This window comes from Salmo trutta, chromosome 9 (assembly GCF_901001165.1).
Source record: "Salmo trutta chromosome 9, fSalTru1.1, whole genome shotgun sequence".
Taxonomy (NCBI): Eukaryota; Metazoa; Chordata; class Actinopteri; order Salmoniformes; family Salmonidae; genus Salmo; species Salmo trutta.
This window is the reverse complement of record NC_042965.1, coordinates 4021101-4036744: the sequence shown is the minus strand read 5'-3', so window position 1 is coordinate 4036744 and position 15644 is coordinate 4021101. Positions and strand designations below refer to the sequence as shown.

General features: G+C 40.9%; 1 protein-coding gene across 2 annotated transcripts; it reads right to left on the bottom strand.

Moving 5' to 3' along the window:
- Window positions 1-7924: 7924 nt before the first annotated feature.
- Window positions 7925-15509, bottom strand: nr2f1a (nuclear receptor subfamily 2, group F, member 1a). Of its 2 annotated transcripts, none has more exons than XM_029762142.1 (3): window positions 14367-15509; window positions 12479-13003; window positions 7925-9138 (listed from the first exon to the last, which is right to left on the bottom strand). In XM_029762142.1, the coding sequence occupies exons 1-3, from the start codon at window positions 14791-14793 to the stop codon at window positions 8864-8866; spliced, it is 1227 nt and encodes a 408-aa protein (XP_029618002.1). In that variant the 5' UTR covers window positions 14794-15509; the 3' UTR covers window positions 7925-8863. The 2 variants fall into 2 exon arrangements, with proteins under 2 accessions (XP_029618002.1, XP_029618001.1); XM_029762141.1 differs by having other exon boundaries at window positions 12479-13006; window positions 14367-15507.
- Window positions 15510-15644: the final 135 nt, after the last annotated feature.

Genomic DNA, 15644 nt, shown 5'->3' with positions numbered 1-15644 from the left:
CAGAAAAACGTTCTGTCGAATGCTTTACAATCATCAAAGCACAATATGTGTTAAAAGCGAATAGATTTGGGACATTTTAAAAGATTATTTATGCAGGTGGCCTATCTCGAAAGGGAGGCCTGCCTATATTATCAGTAGCCTATATGCCAAAGGATATTCCATTTGGATAATAATGGCCACTGTGTATTAGCCTGTAAATGTTGAAGTAATTGTCTAACATGAAGACACTCGCGTTACATCCTTCCTCGAGGTTTTTCCAGTGTGTTCCATCGCTATTGGCAGGCTCTCTTTGCTTAGACGCACCAATGCTGCTGCACAGACACACACATATGATGGATGATGCTGAGTAAGATCGAAAAAAATACATTTATTTATCAACAGTCTGCCTTTCCTCTAGGCTGGAGAGAGAAAGAGATAAAGAGAGAGTGAGAGAGAGAGAGGGGGAGAGAGAGCGGGAGGGAGAGAGAGAGAGCGAGGTGATGTGTGTGCAGCATCAACCTCGCGAAATCCTGCAACTGTCAAGACCTTTCCCAATGGCATAAGATAAAAAATGCCCTTTATGAAACGTTTCAGTCAATCAAGAAAACAGACCATTCTGCGCCAACCAGATAAACAAAAGCTAAATTGTAACAATATAAAAGACCAACATACATTTTATAAACCGGGTAGTTTGATTCCTCGATGCTGATTGGCTCAAAGTATGACGCAAAATGACTTGTTTACTGTTTTAATTAAGTTAGTAACCCCTTTATAATAGCAATAAGGCACCCGGGGTTTACGGTATACGGCCGAATATACCACCGCTAAGGGCTGTATCCAGGCATTTCGCATTGTGTTGTGCGTAAGAACAGCCCTTAGCGTGGTATATTGGCCATATATCACACCCCCTCGGGCCTTATTGCTTAAGTATACCACGAATGGGAGCCCATTATCAAGCAAGGTTATTAGATATGCTCACTAAATTCAGTGTAAGGTTAATAAAAATGTTAATTATATGCTGTTGTCTTTTATATCGCCACACATGTACAGCAGTTCAAGGAGGACTATTTTCTGACAGTCCTGGATCATACAAATATTGTAGCACACTTCATAGTAGGAAAACAGATGTACCCTTTTTCACATATACTTTTACGATGGCCTACATACGTAACGTTGGAACGGTCCCAGAATGTATGTATTTTCATAATGGCTATTATTGTTCAGACTTATAAGCCTAATCATCTCTTCATAAACATAGTTGAAATGAAACAAATTGATTGATTCAGCTAGGAGACAGCTGGCCTTAACCAAAATTAGGGCCTTTACAGTGCATTGCATATAGGCCTATATATATATATATATTATTTGTTTGTTGTTTGTTTTGTCAGAAAACATAGACCTATAGTGTATTATTTTGAAGACGCAGCCAATAAGCCTACAGATACAGACTAGTTAGACAAACGGCCAGTTGCTTCATAAGCATCACATTTGATTGAGTGAGTGGCCTATCAACACAGTTTGGTCAACCTTGAAGACATGCTATGTATTTTCTTGTGCATTACACCACCCATTGAACGTGTGTTTACCAGGCCTAGGCTAGACAACATATGCATTTAAAGCAACATTTCCCATATGAAAAATTCCCTTCATGTGAAGGTCATGTGAAAATCCTGACGTCGGAGTGAAACCTTATACAGTGTTGGCCAAATACTTAAACAAATAAATAAAAAATAAAATGCTGAAAAAATAGGTCACCAGTAAATTTGGTCTCAGCATGATGTGTAATTGCAACAAAATGCAGCTGAGTCAAATTGAGGAGCTCACTGGCAGCGGTGGCACAGTCACAAACCATCTGGTGTGTATTAGAAAGAGAAGCGGTAAATATAGCTGAAAAGCCAGGACGTTATCAGGTATGTAAAGCCCGGCGTTGCTGCTCCCATATATTGGCATATCACACTGTGGAGATATCTATTAAAGCATATCCACATGAATAAATGAACATGGTAGTTAAATGAATGTTGTTGTGTGGATCTCCCGATGACTTGACATGACTCTGACATTTCTGAAGGGATTATGGAATGAGTTAGTTGGCGCTAGCACGCTGGTGATGATGTTAGGTTTGCACCACTGTGGAATTTTTCGGGCAGCACCTCAAGTTTTAAGTATCCGTAAGCAACATGTTACCTCTCCACTGACTCAAAACACATTTCATTAGGCTGCACAATATTATTCTTATAGCCTACTTGTTATTGCAAGTCGAATTTCCATTAGCCATAATGACGACATTTGCCACTGACAATCACACTCTTCTAAAAAAAAAGCAGCCCTTTTCCTCCTTGTTTCTACTCGGTTACCTCGTTTCACGGTTTCCATTTCAAAAGAAACTTTCCTTTCCGATCTCCGGGGTTTCTTTTCCGGTACTGTGATTTATTTCCTACATACACTGAAAAATAGCGCTCTCGAGTTTGAATGCCACATGTTGATTAATTTGTTGTTAAATGACAACCGGAGTCATACGCATAGGCACATCCTTTCCCCTCTCCCTTTCTCACATATCCCTCCCCCTTCTCTCACTCTCGATCTCGCTCTCTCCCTCTCTCCTCTCCCCCTTGCTTATCCATTTCACTCAGACGCGCACACACACACACATTGTGCAAGAGGGACAAAATCAAAACAAAAGTCTTACTTTTTTTCCCGCAGACCATCATAGTCGTTGTTGTTTCAGCGTCTCTGAGCCTCCTCCTCTTCACAGTCATAAAGTCTGAAATATTTAAGTTCGACACAACATCTCGCTTTAATTAATATATTTCTGGGCACTGCCCCATAGACTATACCCAAAAGCTTAGAATGAAGCGCAGTGCAGATTGAGACATATTGAGCCCGCTTTTAAAAGGATAATTTCATGTGGGAGGTTGGACACAAAGTTAGGACTCGTGACTGGCATTCCGGAGAGACATGCATATTTTAAAACAACAAAGCAAGATAGAGACCCGGCTCGGGGTGGGAGGGGAAAAAACTTGGAAAGAAGTTACTATCTGATGAACAGCTGTCATTGTTGGGCAAGTCTTGCGCGCGTATTAAGATATAGATTCCCAAAGTCCCTGTCAAAGAATTATCATCGAATGTCCCTTGATGATGACGATTTTTTTCTCTTACGCCAAATCATAAATAGCAACTTCAATATTTTTTTATTTAACACCATTTAGCCTCTAAGGCTTGCAGGAGATAATATTCTATAGGCCTAACATCCCGGTGCATTCTACCACCCTGGGCACAGACGTCAATTCAACGTCTATTCCACGTTGGTTCAACATAATTGAATTGAAATGAATGGGAAACAACGTTGATTCAACCAGTGTGTGCCCAGATGGCAGTACAATCCATGGTGGTTGATGTTTAGCAGCCTACATTGCGTTAAACTGTGTAGCATCTTCCCTTGAGGTAGTTAGTTTAATCCACAGTTCTTCAACCTTCTGACGATTCACCTGCCAATCAATAATAAAATCATGTTTTCTTATAATAAATACAACAAAAGTACTATATGTAAGAGTTTGGACAACTTAGTTGACCATGTTACTGTAAAGGCACACAATTATCGCAATTAGCCTATGCTTATACTCTCACGTATAGCTTTAACTATAGGCTACACAGATTTAAAATGTCTTCGCACTATTCATGAGCATGAAGATAACAATTCACGTCTTATTTTATTTATTTATATGCCTATCGTTAAAAAGGACTTCTATTGTGTGTGTATTCTGTTAGAGTGTAGGGCTAAATGCATAAAATGTGTGTTTGCTGTGACGAAATCTGTCAGTTGGAATGAAGGGTATGGAGACAAAAGGAGAAAATGCATGGTGTAGAGCTGGATATCTCTGTTAGTTGTCGGCGTTAGTCCATGGGGACGGACAGACTGGCCATAGGGCAATTCTGGCAAATGCCAGATGTGTTGGTCCATCTTTAGCCCAATGGGCCTGTCTACATTGGGGTTTTTATGCAAAAAAAAAAGGACATATTTGGCAACAAAAAGGCGCATCAAGAAAGAGAATGGCCCGGAGTTGGGGCATTGAGGAAAAGAATGGGCCGGTGTGTTAGAAATACCCATGCCGATTTCTGGTCCCAGTCTGTCCCTGTCCATGGGTATGGAATACTAATGAGTAAAGGGTCTCTCTCTCTGTCTCTCACCCCTCGTTCGCTCTCTCCCTCCTCCATCTCTCTCTTTCGTTCTCTCTCTCGCTCGCTCGCGGAGAGAAGCAGATCGATAGCTGACCCGATGGTTTGGCCAATGCTTTTTTTTTTATCTGGCCAGGCAATGATATTATCAGCCTTGAACGTTATATACAGCAAATGTCTTCCTAAATCAACACAAAGAGATCGCTTACACAGCGATCTGTGCTTTCTCGCAAGCGCCTCACTCTCTGTTTCTCACTCTCTCACACTCACACCCGCGCACTTGCACATCCACGAACGCGCGCGCGCGCGCTCGCACAACACACACACACACACACACACACGGAGGCGTCACCTTATGTTACATTCACAACTGGGGATATTTTATACCCTGTAGTGTTGGATTTGATCCATGGCTTAAAGCTTGCGTGTGAGGTCTGCGGACGACAGAATTGTTCCGCGATCATTGAGATTGTTAATTCCAGGTCGACTACATATGGTCACCATTCCACATAGAAAGCAACCTGGGCCATTTTATAATCAACAAAACGCAACAGACATGTACAATATTTAGAATGATAGGCTATTTCCCCCTGTGCTGTTTTCAACCATTCACCAGAAGCGTTTGAAATCCCAAGCGATGCTGAAAAACTTGGAAGTCAATTGTCGTATGTCCATTTGCATAAACCAATACCTAAAATAAAAGTTAAGCCTATAACATTGTCATAGCCCATACTTTAGAGGATTGTCCACGCATCCCAAAGCTTCTATTAGAAAATATTTTGGTCGAACTATTTGTCAAAAGTGACTTAACCGTGCTTAGGCCTGACATAGGCGAAAATAGCAGTGCTACCCCACACAAGCTTGTTATTGCCTTGTGACCTCTCAAGACGCGTGGCACCATTGGTCGCGTAAGGTTTGGAAATAGGTTCGCTGACAACTTCGGGAAATAAATGTTTCGCTTTCAGATATCTCAAACGTGAAGCAAACAAATAGCCAGCCCGGTGTTAGGAGTCCTTCAGTTGTGGTTTGATGAATGAAACCAGACAAAGGTAAATGGTTATTTAACTAATGTAGGAATAACACTTTTGTAACCAGAGTTTCCGAAATGACCGAGAGATGGGGCCTATATTGTTTTACAGATCCCTTTCCCTTTACCCACCACCATCAGTCAAGTGTAACAATATGACAGAACATCCCAAACATGTTGCACGTTTTTCTTCTTCTTCAGAATGGCAGCTAAGATGTCACCGGCATACAAGACCCAGAGAGACCATTTGTATAGCGTCAAATATTTGAACGTTGAGTGATCTTAAAAAGACCGCTTATCATCCCAAACACTAGGTCTACGAGGTTAGGCTACTGGAAAGCCAAATACTCAACTATTATGAGATTAGATGTAATTATTGCATATCTGGGATTATAACAAGCTCTTTCAATTGTCATAATTGTTCGGAAATTGAAGCAATACACCACTGTAGCCTATCATTCTGGTTTGCAGTTAGTCCTTCTGCTTCATACACATGGCTCGAATTATGTGATTTTGAATTGCTTTAGCCCGTAGTGTAGCGATTGTGTAACAGAATGCGCTCAGCAAAGGATGAAAGTGAGAATTCTGGAGGGGTTTAGAATACATTACGTGAGGACAGACAACCAGTTGAAAGCTGCGTTTAATACGCTGGTGAACAATTTAGTCGAAGGCTGTAAATATAGGCTCGAATTGATCGAGACTCGTCATCAATGACACTATTTTAAGTAAACGTATTTTTTTCAAATTCAACAACTCTTTGCGGGTAATCATAAACTACTAGCCCCGAATAAACAAGTAATAGAAATACAACCAGATTTATAAAAGAACATGTTTAGGGGGAGTATGCTATACAATCTTTATATTTCTAAGAAAAGAGGTGGGGTAGGCTGGGCTATAAGCTAAACTAAGTTATTTTCTTTCTCTTATAAGAGAAAATGGGTCATCTGTAAACTGCTTGACTATGATATGTTAAAAGGAGTGTTTAAGCGTATTAATTCAAAGCAAAACTGCAAGGGCTCATCCTTCAACTTCGACCTGCAAACCGGCCAACTGCCCAGTGCTGTTGTTAGTCCATAACCGTAGCCATAGCATTACACATTTAAGGACATAGCACATTAAAGGGTTACCTTGGTATTAAGAAATACCGTGGTGAAATATTTGTAGAAAGTGTAGAGCCCGAGCACCGCTTCAATTATGACCACAGTTCGACTGGGATCAAATAAGTCCTGCTCATATTTTGACCAGATGAGGCCATGAGAACTAGGCCTAACCTACTAATATTTCGCAAGGGGTAAGAATGAAAAAACTACTACGACAGGTACATTTAGGCCTATGAAGTGTCACAACATCTCTGGCATTTAAGCAACAATAAGTAACTGGTACATGAATGAATCAGGGAACACACACTCAGATCAACCACTGCCATGATACACACACCCCATCCCCCAGCCCCAACATGGAGATATAAATCAAATCAAGGCATTATAGGCTACTGTGGCAGTCTTAGTTCAGCTTCCATCCTCACGCAGCTTTCATCACGCTACTTACAGTCCCAAGCTCGACTGCGAGGCAAGAGCTACAAGGCTCGTTGTTTTATTCCTCCCACCATAGGAATATTCCAATATGTCCCTGTTCGATTCTAATAGCTACATTATGTGCAGTAGAGTATATGGACATTGTACTGGATTCATTCTGTACGCTTAGAGGTCTCCTCTCAACACCATTTTTTAAAGGGTAAGGAGACAATGGCACGCAAGAGACATGCGGCCTCTGTACACGAAGCTACTCCACAGAGTACCGTGCAGTCGAAAATCAGAATCCAACACCTTGAGGACTTCGTCGATGTGGTCATTATATTCTGAGTGTAGGCGATATTCAAGCCTAGGCCACAAACACACTGCTTTGCCTCTGCATCTTTCCTCTCCCATTTGTCTCTGCACTGTGCACTTTGTTTATCGCCGTCTCGTTGCCTCTCTATTTTCCATCACAATGCACCGCATTCGATGTTCCTTCCTATCGACTGGCTTACATGCTGTAAAGATACATTTTCCAAATTGATCAGGCATTTTACGTCTGTTTTTGCAGCTAGCGTAATCCCTAGCCAAGATATGTATCAATATTGAAACAATACCTTCCGAGGGTATATTTTTGAAGGGGCGAGTGCATCTGTTTCGTTTCTGCAGTGAGAGGTGAATTGAGAATCACCTTGATTAAGCCACAGGAGGTAGTTTAGAGAAGCCTCGGTGGCGCGCCTGCTTTCATTGCTGTCGGTGAAAATATGAACTAGTCATTAATGCGCGCACAGACAGCGAGCAGCGTCACTACCGTCTAATCCGGCACATAACATGTGCTTCTTTGTGTTCATACCCAGTCGTGAGTGAGTGCATGAAACAGTAACATACAGCTTGCTAGCTATGCAGTGAATACACCAGCCAACCAACCTAAATAACGCCTGTTCTATGTTCATGTCATCTTTTTTTCCATCGCTCCCCTCCATTGAAGAATAAGCCATACTAGAAGCAAAATGACAATAATGTATTTGAATTGTTGTGTAATTGTGCAAGACAAAACTGGAGAACGCATATATAATGCAAACATATTGTGTAGCCTACACATGTGTATGAAGAGTGACGTAAAGTAAAAAAAAAAGAGGACCACCTTATTTGGTTTGGCATTATGCTATCCCACACAATAAGCGCGAGCGCGCATCTTGAGCTTCAGATGAACATTCTTGAGAGTGAGACATAGTTGCCTATTTCTTTTTTAATAGTACAGTCACCATCACACAACTTCATCAACCGACCCTTCTGCAAAAGCTGCATCATGGAGTAAGCAAATTGAAGGCAACAACCAATAAAATTCAAGAAACAATGAAAATTTCAAGACGAAACAAACAAAATGTATTTGAAACGATATATTAAAAGTGCTTTTGATTTTCATGTCTCTCCTCTTTGACTGATGATCGACTCCACACACACTCATGACCAGGAAAAAGGTGCCACAGATGTCCTCTCCTCAAAATGTCCACGAGGTCAGTATGCTGCAGTTGCAGGTCCATAGTATCAATTGGAAAAAGTTCAACCATCAGTGGTGATATTGTCATAGCGATTAGACTTGTTTCTTATTTGTCTAGATTTCTTTATTTTTCTGTTTTAAATTCTCACTTCAATTTTAATTCTTGGAGAACATAGCTTCGACAACATATATCGCACTCATTATAAGAAGCAAAAGGTTATATCAAAAATTATTAGTATAGAATCACAGAAAAGCTGGTTTAGAACCAGAAAAAATACAAAACAGACAGGTACATAGACACAGGACATTTCTTATAATTGCTTGGAAACATTATTTTCCCGCTAAATCTTAATTCTTTTTTTTCTTACTGCGCATATGATGTTTTTCATTTTATTTGTGTTTTTTTTTTTTTTTACAAAAAAGGAAAATAAAGACTAGTATTTTACAAAATGAAGAGTACTGTTCTTGAAGACGAGAGTGGATTTACACAGGTGTAAGTCCAGTTCCATATTTTCTGTACATAACGTATTCCATCTCAGATCTTAGTCCCAGAAGACAAAAAAAAGCATGTCATGTCTTCCAATGTGTTCAAAAAGGTCCTATATATAGTCTTCTTGTACGGGATGCTGAATTTTGGTCCTTTTTCTCTTTTTTTGTCACTCATTCGGATCATTGGATGGACATGTAAGGCCAGTTGAAGCTGCTCCCGGATAATAGCATATCCCTGATGAGGGTTTCAATAGGAGTTTTACCTACCAAGCGGACGAAGAACAGCTGCTCAATTACCGATGAGGAGACGGTGCGGAGAGAGGGCAGCCGCAGCAAGAGCTTGCCAAAGCGGCTCGGCTGGTTAGGGTACTGGCTCCTCACGTATTCCTCCAGGGCGCACTGAGACTTCTCCTGCAGGCTTTCGATGTGAGCCGCATCTGACAGGCCGCAGGCGTCTGTGCAGGCAAAAGAGAAACACAAAAGCACTCTGGTTATCATTCAACATCAGCGTTACGTGTTATTGACAAAGTGAAACAAACAAACACACTGCCCAAACATGCTACATCACATTGAGTAAGAGGGACTGTCATACAGAATAAACAAGGACGATATGTTCAAGTGGGGAGCGCACCGCACAGCGGCGGATCCCTCTACACGTTCATAAACCAATCAAAACAAAGAATATGCAGCTAACTGGGATGGAAAATGGTGTGTAGCATCAGCCTATAGCATTTCCAATGGAGGAAGCAGGGGGAAAGGTATAGACCCACTCATGGTTTCTGACTCAGGGGACTCAAGTCTATACAAATGTATAAAATACATTGATTAAGTTGAAATTGCAATGGCTGTATATGACCTAATTAGTCTACTCTCAATAAACTGTTAAGACATTTTTTCCGCTCTTTACTTGATAGACCATGCTTGGCCTGCTTTTCAATGTAGCCTAGGAAAGGCCGCTGGAAGCAATCAAATTTATTAGCGGGGTGAAGTCAATAGTCACGCAAAAAACACGTTAAAAATACGAAAAGGAGCCAGCACAACAACACATGCGAAACGTGTTTTGTACACAGTCGGGGGTTGTGGATTGCTGTCTGCACAGGCCTAAAGAGAGAAATACACCCAATGTTAATGTCTTAAGATATATTTGCGAATAGTACAAACTAAACTGTTTATCGCCATGGCATAGGCTTACTGCTGTGCTTAAAAAACTGCAGTAAACGTTGTGCAAGGCCAAGCATACTGGCATATGGACCGTTATGTGTAGGCCTGACGACGTTGCATTAAGTCATTGCTTTGTTTGCAGTGCACAGGAGAGATAGCCTCAATTCTCCAGCTCTAATACATTAAACATCGGACAATGCTATCCGAGAGGCTTTTAAGCCTCATCTTGATTTCTCAGGGCTATAACTCACTATGGCCAGACACAATAACCTTGTGAACTCGCGGACTGCGTGGGGGCAACTCGGAGATCTCGGGTTGATTTACTATGTAGGAACTTATAGGCGGCACAACCCCATGTAGCCTATGCAAATCCGTTTGGATTATTTGTCGAGTGTCACTATTCAATAAATAAAACAATTATCCGGGGAGAAATTAATTACATTTCAAAACATCTTGCAAATATAAACTTGTGAAACGCAACGCAATGACTAAGTTGAAAGCATTTCGGCGACTGCGCAGCAGTGAACGCATGAGTCAAGAGTAAAAGAAAGCTCGTGAAAGGGCACCCTATAGTACACCAAACATACAACTAACCCTGAAAAAACGTAAAATACATATTTTCTAGATTCACATTCAAGTATCTGAAAACAGATAGAAATAATGTCATTAATTATGAAGACGCAATAGACAACTGGACATAATAAGAATCATAAGACAATCACCTAAACTAGGCTAACGCCTATGAGTTTCCTGTTTGAAAATACCCAAAAGTAACCCAATTACAATGTACAACACTGTAAACCTGGACTACAACAATAGTTTGCTACATATATCATTGGCCCTACATGTTGTCTCTTGCTAAAATGGACAAAAATCAAAGTTAAAGCTAGCTACAACTAACTATTCAGTTGTAGGCTATTTTATGTTATATTTTTTCTCATAATGTAACAACAACTTGGCACTAGGGCCTCAATGTCATAATGTTAGGTTGATGCCTAATATAAAATATTTTAAAAAAGAAGTTTGCAATAGCAAAGGTGGTCTATAGGTAGACCAGATTGGCTTGATTGATCATATAAATGCACGTAAATATATGTTTGTCTTTAAATGTTATTTTGCAACTCAAAGTTTCGATGCTTAGGACAGAAATGCCATAAGCTATCCCAAAATCCAGGAAAAGTCCTCGTGAGCAGATAAAGTAGTGGTAAAGGTTTCCATGTCACTGAGGAGGGCAAACTAGAGGACTGGGGTAGGTTTAATTACATTGAATAAAACACTTCCTTTGAATCCCCCTTTGGCCACCAATCAAAACAAGTTCACTGAACACTCAACCTCAGTCTGTTTATCCACATATTTTTTTTGAAAATAATTACAAAATGCATAACATTATATGTTACCTACATATCATGTAATATAATATATGCCTAATATAATATGCAATGAATGTATTTTAGTATTTAAAGTAGTGTGGATACGTTTAATATAGACCTAATCTAAAAAAAAAGTATTAAGTCAGATGCTAATATTAAGTTACTTTAGGCTAAAGTAGGCTATAGGTGATGTCACTAAGCATAGTATTTTTTTGGGGATCTCGAGAGTGAAAATGTGTTTATTAAAAATATAGACATTTCCTTATATTACAAAACCCAATCATTAGCGAAATTGTGGGTAAATGTGAAATGCATTGATTGAAATAAGGCAATTTAATAAGAATTTGGTCACTTTTAAATAGCCACATGATAGCTATTTTGAGCCACGGTCGATTTTGTCTTTTTTTATCCACTAGGCCTACTCTCCACTATCCTTACGCGGTACTTGCAAATGGTAATGAGAGCAAGTGTCCACAGACACTCTTTAAATATCTATAGGCCTATTATTACGCGCGACACCAATGGTAAACTTGTCTCAGCCAGATAGCTAGTAATGAGCTGCCCTGTGTAGACTACTTTTCAAAATGTGGGATTCTAATTATTTAAGACAATAATTGCCAGAGGAAATATCAGTAAACAAAATAGCCCACATTCCCATATCAATCTCAAGCATAGTCTACCGCGAGCAAAGTAATACAATGACATTGTAGGCTATTTCATCATTTTCTTTGATCAGGCAGCTAGGGATCATTTCCTGTTTTAAAATGACACGTGTTTGTGCGCGCAAAACATGAAAAACATGCGCCACAACATTAAAAGCCAACATGAAGTGTCATACTCAAATGATGCTTTTCTTTACGGATATAATGAAATAAAACAATAGGTCTGGGACATAGACCAAAACAAATATCTATAGTTATCCAGATGTATAAAAAAATATATAATGCTTCATATTTTCTCAACAGTTATTAAATATTATATTGGCTTTCAATCTTTTAATACGAGGTAAAATACACATTTAAATTACGTTTTTGAAAATATTACATTAGACGCTGTCTGTGGGTCGGTTTGTTTACTTCTCTTTCGCTTTGGCTAACACACAACATGTATAAATGTGGATATATGCAGCATGTTATTATACAAAACATAATGGAGTAGCCTGCACTAGACAGCCATGGCCTCTAGTCTGATTTTCTCCCAGTCTTCCCCCTCACTGCCCGCCTATAAGAGAAGGCCTTAACATAGTGGCATGGTAAACACTCACCTGATGTGAAGAGTACTATTGCCTTGATACAGCTGTACTCTGCCGAATCAACGTGGAGGGCCTTGAGCTTCTCAACCTGCTCCTGGAAGATTCGAATGTGATCCATGAAAGCCACGACTCGGTCCGCAGACATTGGAGAAGCGTGGAGGCCTGCCGCGGCGAGCAGAGGGGCCACATGCAAAGGCATGGAGCACTGAGCTGCGTTTAGCACAAACAGCTCGCTCCACGTCAGCCTGAGAAGGGACACCTGGTCGGTGATCTGCAGATCGGGAAAGAAAGGGATGTTCCTCGCCCATTCCACAGCGCTGAAGAGCAAGCGAGCGGCCAGCTCGCAGATGTTCTCGATACCCATGATATTGTTGGGCTGCATGCACTGGCTTCCATATCGGGACGTCGGGTATGGTTCGGCCCGAAGCAATAAGGAGATGTATCCGGAGAGATAGCAATGGCCGTTCAGAGGGTCCCCGTTCGTCAGCGCGTACTGACCTGGGTTCGGTTGGGTTGGAGGCATTCGTCCTCGCTGAACCGCTGACAAAAAGAAAGAGAAGGAGAGGAAATGTGCATCCAGAACTGATGAACATTGTTGTATGTGCAACCTATGCCGAGAAGCATAAGGCAAGCTAGTGTTTTCTGCTCTCAAAATAAGGGGGTAACATTTCCCGTTACAATCTAGCTCAAACTGTAAATTATATAGTGTGTAAGATTGTGTGTTGTTTAAATAAATGATACCATTTTCAATAGCACCATGCTCAATGTTGCACTGTTTACATTTGTATTGACGATGCATGCATCTAGATTAAAACACACACACACACACACACACACACACACACACACACACACACACACACACACACACACACAAGTATTAAATATTGAACATAACGGGTGTTGCCAATTGCTAAATTGCAGTAATACAGGCCTATAGTGTAATTTAGGTATATGCTTCATCTAATTGTTCAATGCAGCCCATGTGTCAGTTTACTACTGTATTTATCAACGTAAAGCTATATTCCTCCATTACACCTGTGTTATACTGCACTAAAGAAGAATGGCATAGCCTAAATATATCAACACCAAATAAGACTAAACCCCTTCTTAGCATAGCAATAGTTTAGTCAAGGTAGAATCGTTTAACAATGTGCTTGAAAAAGTATAATTGTTCTATATATATATTTTTTATATCTATTTATTTATTGAGGATATATTAAATAACATGTATGGTAATTTTGGGGGTTTATTTAAAATACGAGTATTGCTATCATTTGTGCTCCAAAGAGAGGGAAAGTTACGGCCTCTCATACATTATGAGGCAAAACAATGTGCTCCGCACAACTTCTCTAGCGTTCCTCAAGCTGCCTCGGCATATGGAACAGGAAGGCGACGTGGTTATGTTGTCTGTTCGTTTTAATGCACAGACAAACCAAACACTTGTGTATCACTACACATGTAAGGAAGTGCACTTCATGTTCTCTTTCGCACCCACACACACACACACACACACACACACACACACACACACACACACACACACACACACACACACACACACACACACACACACACACACACACACACACACACACACTAGTGCTATTAAAAACCTATAAAACACTAAAAGCAAATAGCAAATAGTTATGTTTAGTTTTGACGTTCACAAAAACGTCCGTCAAGTAAATAGCCGCTTTGTTATACGACCTATCTTTTGTAGCTGAATTCATGACATTTTACCCTCTATAGGCTAAACGCGTACACGCACATTCCTTCAAAAAACATGGATGTGCAACGGATGGCTTATGTGTATGACCTGTATGCAAACATGGCAGCTCTACTCGTCTATGGAAGTCAGTGTGCGTAATCATATGTGGCATTAAAAACAGATATTCACCTTCCCGCCGCATTCCCACTTTTAAACATTTCTTCAGCCGACAGTATTGGCACTGATTTCGGTGGTGTTGGTCAATGGGACAGTTCCTATTGGCACGACATGTATACGTTAAGTTCCTTCTGACACTCCTCTTGAAGAAACTTTTGCATCCCTCGCAGGTGAACTGACCATAGTGCTTGCCGCTCGATTTGTCTCCGCAAACAACACATTCTATATGCTGTGGACCAGAATTCTGACTCCCCTTGTCCCCAGCAGTCCCAGGTGTTGACGGGGGTCCTGGCTGACTAGGGGTCTGCGGAGTGTGCGGGGCTGCCGACGCCGTCTGCTGTTGCTCCCTCGCCGGCTGAGTTGCTGGATTTGGGCCGCTTGGAGGTCCTCCGACCACGTCTTCCTGCGGATCTCGCCAGACGCTAACTACCATTGCCATATCTCGGGCCCGAAAAGTGCGATAAAGCGAACTGATCGCTGGGATTTATAAAGCGAGGGGGAGAAAAAAGATCTCAAACACGACAGTGCAAAGTCAAATCGGAGCAAACAATCTCCTATGAGAAAGAAGGGAGCAGAACACGATCAATACATTCAAAATACAGGAGACGATAGAATAAGCACCCGATCAGGATATGCAAGTATCGGGAGGCCAGTTCCAAGGTAAATTGCAGTTAGCCATTCAGGTACCCAATCTTGAAGAAAAAGCGAGCCAGACGTAACAAAAATGCAGTTTGGTATAAAATAGCCAGAAAGGAGGCAGGAGCGATTCACATGGACGTAGAAATGAACATAAAATCTTTCAAGACACGCGATCCAAAGTGCTGCGAGAAATAAATTCCCTTCTCTTTTTCTTCCTTGCTCCTTACTCCCGTCTTCGCTGTTGGAGGGGAGGAAAAAACTGAAGAGCAGGATTTTACATCTATATTCTTAAATAAACCTCATCTCGTCCAGCAAAAAGACCGCGTCGCCGTAGTGCCCATGTAGTTTAACCTCTCCAGCAGGAATGGAGCGAACACGAAGAGATCAAAAATAAGGAGGAGAAGAAAAAAACAACTAATAGAATATGCAAGACGGAGAGACCCAAAAATGAATGCGTTTAAACGGGAAGACCAGCAGAGCAATGTTTCCGAAACCGGGATCTTCGCGAATGTCTGTATATAGTGAACTTTGACACTACTATTGAAACTGACACGTTTCTATGGAGATCGCTGCGCCTTATATGGTGCTCGTGTCAAGGAGCCAAGAGAGAGGCTGCTGGCAACTGATAATCAAAGGCGACTGACTGGCCAG